Genomic DNA, 7917 nt, shown 5'->3' with positions numbered 1-7917 from the left:
GATATTATTAATCAAAACAACCAATAATAGTATTCTTCAAAATGGGATCACAATTAGCGAAAATTACAGTCATATATTGATATTATTTACACCGTGGAAACCTCCAATAGCGTTAAAGGCTTTTCTAAACCTTTTTCCTCTTGATCGAAAACATTTTCAACCAGGATGAACTTCATTTTTGAAAGCCTTTGCCAACATCAAACTTTCCTTTCATCGAGTAGAATCTTGTAAAAGAAAATAGCTTGATAGAGAGTCTTGTTGAAGCCCTCCTTTGTTGAACAATACACAAAAGGATCATGTCCGTTATGCTTTGTTTCAAGCCATGAATCTTGGCCTTTAACTTCTTCTCACTTTCTTCAATTAAGAGAAATTTCTCCTTTCAAGAAGACTCATCAATGATTAGGTGAATGTACCTCACCTTCAACTATTTCAATTAAGATTATTTCATTATTGTAATAATTATTTCAAAATTTATATTTAAAGTAATAATAATAATATAATCACGATGTGATTTTAAAATAATTATTAAGAAAATCATTAATGTATAATAATTTATAACTGGATGACCATGCAAAAAGGAAAAAAAAACGATTAGAAATTAATAAAGTCATTATAGCATCATTGAATAAACTTTTTCAAAATTAATATTGTTCAAATTTACATCTCACCCATATTAATTACATTTTAACGAATTAGTCATGTCATTAAGGAAAATGGAAATGTTAGAATTATTGTATTATAATTAAATCTACAATTAAGAAAGGTGAAACAAAATATTGAACTTAATTTATGTCTAACCAAAAATCTAAGGAATTTAAAGCATACGACACTGTTTTTTCTTTCTAATTATTGTTCTATTGTATTGTTAAACATCAATGTTTCCTTTGAAAAAAAGGTTAACAGGAATGTTTTTTCGGTGTATAAATGGAAACAAAGTTTGAACATGAATTCTTGTACAAAGTATATGAAATCTTTTATTAAATCCGTAAAACTGGATTTATCATTTTGTTTTTACTCTAGTTATTAACTTAATAGTACTTAAAAATGTTATTAAAATTTTAATCTACTATGATAATAATTCTATTTTAATTTATATATTTTTATAAATATTAAAAATCTATAAGTATATGGTTTTTTAGGTAGTGCCATAGATTATTATATTATATATTTTTTAATATTATTTTCGGTAAAATAAAAAACATATTTTATTTTTAGTATAATAAAAGGAAAAAAAAACGACTGTCTTAATAAAAAAAGAACTTAATTTCATTAATTTTGTTTGAATTCTCTTGAAGATTAAGATAATTGAACAAATTTAACTTTTAATAATTATCACGTGTCGTTTTTAGTATAATTAAAGAAACTATACAAAAACTTAAATCAAAATTAAGGTAAATATATAATTAATCTAAAAGATTATACTTCCTTTAAAGTTAATTACATATTAAGGTTAATTTTAATTTTTGCATAATAAATATATTTGACAATTACCAAACACCAAACACATTTCAAATACCTCAACCATTAATAAGGTTCAAGCAAAACTAACAAATTTAGCTGATAAAAAGAAACTAACGAATTTGAATTTTTTTTACTAACTATAATTTTTTTTTATTATACTTAAAAAAGTATGATTGTAATTTTTTATAAATTTAATTACATATTAATGTTAATTTTTTTACTTAATAAACAAAGAATCATTATTAAAGGCCAAACACATTCAACTATCTTATCTTAACTATCAATCATCAATGAAATTTAAATCAAATTAACAAAACTAAATTTTTTGATATTATGACTATAATAATTTTTAATATAATTAAAACTAAAATATATCTTATTATTTTACTATTTACCGTATATTATTTGGAAGCCTTGAATCCTGACGCATATCGGTGATGGATATAATTTAAAGAACATGATTGAAGCAAAAAGGAGGAAGTGGAACAACTTTTGTGCACAGTGAAAAGTGCAAACTTTCATCATTGAAGTTGCTTAGACCACATCACAAACAATGGCAGGCAGGATCTCAATAAACTCAGTTCAAATTCAACAACACAGGTCCTCCTCTGTCGGAATCCATGTCATTACAAATGCTTGCATCATAAGCATGCACATTTTTTTACAATGTTCAAATTTATGGAACTATTGCAGTGATCTTTGTGACCTTAGGAATACTCAAACTTTCAACAACAAAAAGAATGAAATCAATCTTATTGGTAACGTTACTTTTACGTTAATCTCTTCCCATTTACTGATACAAATCATGACCATAGGGTACCTTTTTTCATCATTGGTCATGGTTCAGTGTATGAGCCTTTCAATTATAACTCTCATTAATTAGTTCACAATCATAACGCTCAAAGGTTGCCCCAGTTATCATTAGCTGGCATCACAAATATCACAGCTTGAATCTACAAATGTATGATGCCATTTTCAACCAAGATTTGCAAGAATATCTTACACTGAAAGTCCAACGTTATTAACGCCTTGCATCATGCTGAAATCAATTATTTTTTGTCACCTTGATAAAACAAATGTTTACAGGTTCTTAATCTAAGAACAAGATGAAAATTTTCAGTGGCAGAACGATTATTAACAGTTCTGTAACATTGATGTTCTTAAACTCCATTTCCCATTGTAAGAATTGTACACACTGGTAGTAGCATTGGATATCAAAAGAGTATCAAAATGATACCCCTGAAGAAAAATTTTCTCTCTTGAATTCAGTGTTGTGGCAAGTATTACAATAACAGTCCCCATGAAATCAAGAAAAAAAAAATTCAAGAGTTTGGCCTTTCCTCAGAAAATCTAGGAAGTTGGACAAGTGAGTTTACACGAGTGACCCCTTCCAAACCTGACCAGTTTTGATCATCAGCTGATGATGTTCCATCTTCGACATCAACAGTTATTTTTCCATTAGTCTCATTTTCTTCTGAGGATCTTACAGTGAAGTTCCTCTGCAGTGATGGCTCAGACTTTTGTCCATCATCTGACTCAATGGGGTTACCCGAATGGTTGCTCTGGATGGTCGCAGAAGAAAAGCCTTGTTCATCATAATCAGATTCTGAGTCCATTTTCCCATCCAAAAATAAGCATACTACAGCACAGTCATCCATCTTTGAAGTAGGGTATTTCAGTTTCCACTCCCTGGCAGCAGAATCTACCAGAATCCTTGCTGCTGATGATCGTGTTGGTGCTGAAGATACTATCTCAACTACCTCCTCATTGCTTAAAACATCCCACACCTGCACAAAATTTAAACAAAATCAGTTACCAATATGGAAAAGATGGAAGCTTGACATGTAATAGTAAGTATCATGCTATGGTTGGTGTGATTAACTGCTTTGAGGATATAATGACGCAAGAGCAAATTTTCTTTGCCATGTTTGTACATTACAAATGTCTACTTTTCTTATTTACAGGCTGGTTAAACTGAAAGTACAGAGATTTAAACTTGCAGGAAGTCTTATTGGACTTTAAATAGATACCTACTATTGCATCAGCACTTTAAGCAACTCATAAATTTTACAAGTTTTGCTCTAATGATGAAGTTTAATTACTCCAATGGAAGTTTTTTACAAGACTTGAGTCTCAAATTTAAAACCCTTCTTAAGACCTCTATTGGGGATGCTCTAAGTGAGTATTTTGGCTAAAGATAAAAAATGCTGAAGTGTAAGTAAAGGGAACTAAGAACAGATATTTTGGCATGTTATTTCTTTCATGTTGAAGAAAGCTTATCACTTCATATATAAAGATTGTTGTAAATTTTACATCTTGAGTGGTAAAGAGGCCGAGTAATCCAACTGTTATGCTGCTAATTGACAACTGACCAAACAAGTTATTAGATCCGTCAAGATTGTTAGAAAATCTATTCTGCTCAATGACCGGTTTCTAAAAGTCACATCACAGTTTCCTTCCTATCACCATAACGCCAAAGCATTGACATAATGTACTGGTAATTACTAGTTTGAACTTTTTCTTACACCGATCACTCTATATTTCACTGTCAATGTTTGACAAGGTAAGAAAATGTCTTCATGGCAATCACAATGCCCCACTAACCAACAGAAACTAACTTCAAATGGCAATTATATTTGTTGAAATTTCCTTGTACAATAGGGAGAAGTGATAACAAAACAATTTCTGAAATAGAAAAGTGAAATTTAAGGGGAAAACAAAGAAATGGAGATGAGATTGAAAACTCTTACCCCGTCTGATGCAAGAACAATGAATTGATCTCTGTCAGTAAGTTGCCGATGGGAAAACTCGGGGATAGAAATCACACCATACTCCTTCAAGCAGAAATCTCCAAAGGCTCTGGCCATTGCTAATCCTGGTGCATCATCAAAGGGCAACCACACCCTAGGCACTTCAGGCTCATCTTGCAAAGCAAATACCCTACCTTTGCAGCGCTTAATTCTTTCTGCTTCCCCTATAAGAATTTCCAACCAATTTTGAATCAAGTTAAATCTAGACAAAAGCATATATTCAGCAGAGAGGAGGATAAATGGTGATGGTATATGACACACTTGGCAAATCAGGCTTCAAATCCACAGTCAACTGAATAGCCACCATTGAATCATTGCTATCCTTGGATCCCATGATTGCCCGAGAATCTCCAATATAGCCCATGAACAGATTGGAACCCTGGTAAGATAAGAAATCAAGAAAACTGAAAAAGAATGGAGAACAATCATAAGAGTAAAAGTGGTGCTCTTCTACTACCTGCTTCACTATAGTCACAGCAGTGCTCCCACTGCAGAAGCAATCCAAATTTGGATGAGACCTGAGCTCTTTGTCCATAGCCTTGTATGCTTTCATGAAAGCTTCTCTCCACATAGAGTTCATTTTATCCTCTGTTGAGCAATCCTTCTCAATTTCTACACTATCAGATTTTACATTCCCTTTGAAGCAAGTTTTACCAGACCCATTTCGCTTTGATTCAGAAGAATGCAAAAATGATAGCAGTTTAACAGGTAAAGCATCCCTAACTTTGCGTGCAACAAGATGACCGTGAGGACCATGCCCATCAAAAACACCACAAAAGATCATGTCTTCTGACATGAAATCCTGCACAGATACAGATCCAAAATAAGTCATGCATCATCCTCAATAAATGTTTTCCAAGAAATAGTTGCTTCTTTTGACATTTTGAAACAAAAAATAACTCCTTCTCTAAAATTAATCCCAGCTCAATATGAAACAGGATGAACATACTTACTTCCCACACAATCATGGCATCCTGATTAATACCCTTGCGACCCTGCTGCGTAAAGATGCACGAACCTCGACTCTTTCCATTAGAGAAAATTCTGCTAGGTAAGGATGGTAAATGGTGGAGAGAAATAACATGATCAGAGAATGTTCGTCTTGTTCTCTTCTGCCCACAGAATCCAATTTCTAAACAAGACGGAGAGACCGTGTCTCCATTGCTCTTGCTGCTACAAGTACTTCTACTGCTTGTTGAGACACAACAACCCATTTGCTCAACTCCAGAATGCTGACATCTGATGAATATAAGATCAAGTTGTTCCTTTTTTCACTCTAGATCTCACATCAATTGCCGGGATTGCAAGTCTGGTCAACCAAGCACACAATCCTGATTCCCAATATTCTCTCAGCTCAAAATATAAACAACTTTACAACTCAGAAAAATTGGGTCTTTCCTTAACAATCAAAGCCAAAACATGCTGGAAGCTGTTTGAATGGATAATGAAACCAGCTGAAACACAAGAAAACAGGTGGGTATAATAATTAATAAGGGTTTCTTAAAATCTAGACATTGCAACAGACTAAAAAGAAAAGAAGAAGAAGAAAGATAACTCAGCAAAACAAGTTACTACAGCAATATAAAAACATACCAACATGTGAAGAAGGAATAGAATATACTAAAAAACCTGTCCCAGCACTGTTAGCACACGATTTTAAAATAATTTAATCCAGAAACTTCGCATTAAAAACTGAACCAAAACAAGAACACGAAAGCAGAACACAATAAACCATTTGTTTTTTCTTGTTTCAAACAGTTAAAAACCCAAATTTCTGTTCTTGTCTTCTCATTAAACATACATCATTGTTAGATCAAATGATATCGAGGTTCAATTAAACGCCGCAACATATATTTGGTATTAAGTCTCTTGCAGAAGCATCTGAAAAGCTTCTCTCTAGCCTCCACTTTCTCAAACTAAAAACATCCCCAGAATAAGAAAGTAGCAAAAAGAAAGTAGTGAACATTATCTAAATAGAAAAAAGCTTCCTGCTAAAACCTCCAAAAGCATAAGAAAAATAAGAACATCTGAGAAGTAGAGAAACTCAGGTAATGCATTTCAACTCACAAATCTGAAAGGGAATGCATAAACAGGAACAAAGGCATTTACATGTCCTTTTCCTCGTTTGGCTATGCAACAACGAAGAAAAAACTTGGTAAATGAGGCAGTGGACAGTTCAGGGAGAGGGAGAGAGAGAAAAAAAAAAGTGAGTATAAAGCAAGAAAATTAGTACAACTAAACAAAAAAGTCTGGTTTCCCACTACACAGAAATACGAGAAGAGATAAAGTGAAAACCCCAAAAGCAGAAAAAGACGAAAGAGACTACGATCTTGTCAACAAAGAATCAAAGAGGGACTAAACAAGAGCATAGGAAATCAAGTAACCATTACGTGATTAACATATTCATGTATACCCCCAATAAAAAACAATAGTATAATAACAAATGACTAATTGTCCCCATGAAAAAATAAGGGTCAAACCAACCAAAAATAAATAAAACAATGTAGCAGACGAAACCAGAGAAATGAGAGTAGAACAACCCCAAATACAAGTAGGAAAGAGATGGATATGTCATGGAAAAAATAAATGAGTAAAAATAAAAAATTCTCATCTGACATGACACAACCGAAAGTATGCAGGATGAGAAAGAATGAAAATTCTCTTGAATTTTGAGAAACTCCAAGAAACTGAACCACGTTATGCAAGTAGTAGTAATAAAAAAAGTGAGTGAGTTACAAAACTGAAAACCACATGACCAAAAGGAGAGAAAAAGAAAACACTTTAACCATCCGTGTTGTTGAAAACTCTACCAGAAGACAGAACCTACAACCAAAAAGTAAAAAATTATAAAAAAACAGAAAACTAAGCCTCAAACAGAAAACTAAGCATGTAGAGATGCAGATCCTCCACTGCTATATAAACTGAGCAAGCAAGAAAACAAAGTCATACCCAGTAGCTGAACAAGTTCAACTTAACAAGCAATGAAGAAAAGTGGTGATTTTGAGAGCTAAAATGTGGGGAAATGGTCAAAGTTCAAAATTCATCACCTTTGTGAGAATGCAGAGTGAAAGTTGAGATTGTGGATGAGAGAAGAGGAAGAAGGAAGATGGAGTGAGAGAGAAAAAAGAAAGGGAGAGAAAGAGGAAGAGCGTTTGAGTATTAATAAGGAAAGGTAATGTGGATGATGAGTTTGTTGCTGCTGCATTCATTGCAAAAGCAGAAGAGACATAAGGGCACAAAGAAAGAGAAAGAGGGTAATAAAAGCAGGGTTGAGTTGAGGAAGAAGAGAAGAAAGTAGTAGTATAAATGGATTTGGATACAAAAATTAATATTTATAATACATATTAAACACTTTAAAGCTTAACATCTTCAAAAACATTGTTTCGTTTAATTATTATTTTCAAATAATAACATTCAATATTGTGTTATTTGTTTAATTTTGAATTAATGTCTACGTAAATATGTTTACTATGATATGAAAGTAGAAAATCATGTAAATAATTTATTCAATTTTTTAAAAATCAGTTATTTTTATTTTTATTTTTGAAATTAAACTTAAGAACAAACATAAAAATTTTGTTTTAAAAGCATTCGTTATGATGTCAAAGCGTATAAGTTCGACTCTATTTGGTCCACCCCATATTTT

At 32.3% G+C, this 7917-nt stretch overlaps 1 protein-coding gene across 4 annotated transcripts; it reads right to left on the bottom strand.

The window, feature by feature from the left end:
• Positions 1-2574: 2574 nt before the first annotated feature.
• On the bottom strand, positions 2575-7558 carry LOC114169352 (putative protein phosphatase 2C 52). 4 transcript variants are annotated; one of them, XM_028054482.2, is made up of 6 exons: positions 7319-7558; positions 5225-5725; positions 4729-5073; positions 4533-4650; positions 4212-4435; positions 2575-3248 (listed from the first exon to the last, which is right to left on the bottom strand). In XM_028054482.2, the coding sequence occupies exons 2-6, from the start codon at positions 5483-5485 to the stop codon at positions 2784-2786; spliced, it is 1413 nt and encodes a 470-aa protein (XP_027910283.1). In that variant the 5' UTR covers positions 5486-5725; positions 7319-7558; the 3' UTR covers positions 2575-2783. The 4 variants fall into 4 exon arrangements, with proteins under 4 accessions (XP_027910283.1, XP_027910282.1, XP_027910284.1 ...); XM_028054481.2 differs by lacking the exon at positions 7319-7558 and adding an exon at positions 6339-6954; XM_028054483.2 differs by lacking the exon at positions 7319-7558 and adding an exon at positions 6381-6954.
• Positions 7559-7917: the final 359 nt, after the last annotated feature.

Source organism: Vigna unguiculata, chromosome 11, assembly GCF_037176805.1.
Source record: "Vigna unguiculata cultivar grain cowpea cultivar isolate G323 ecotype 2 chromosome 11, ASM3717680v1, whole genome shotgun sequence".
Taxonomy (NCBI): Eukaryota; Viridiplantae; Streptophyta; class Magnoliopsida; order Fabales; family Fabaceae; genus Vigna; species Vigna unguiculata.
This window is presented reverse-complemented; position numbering and strand designations above follow the sequence as displayed.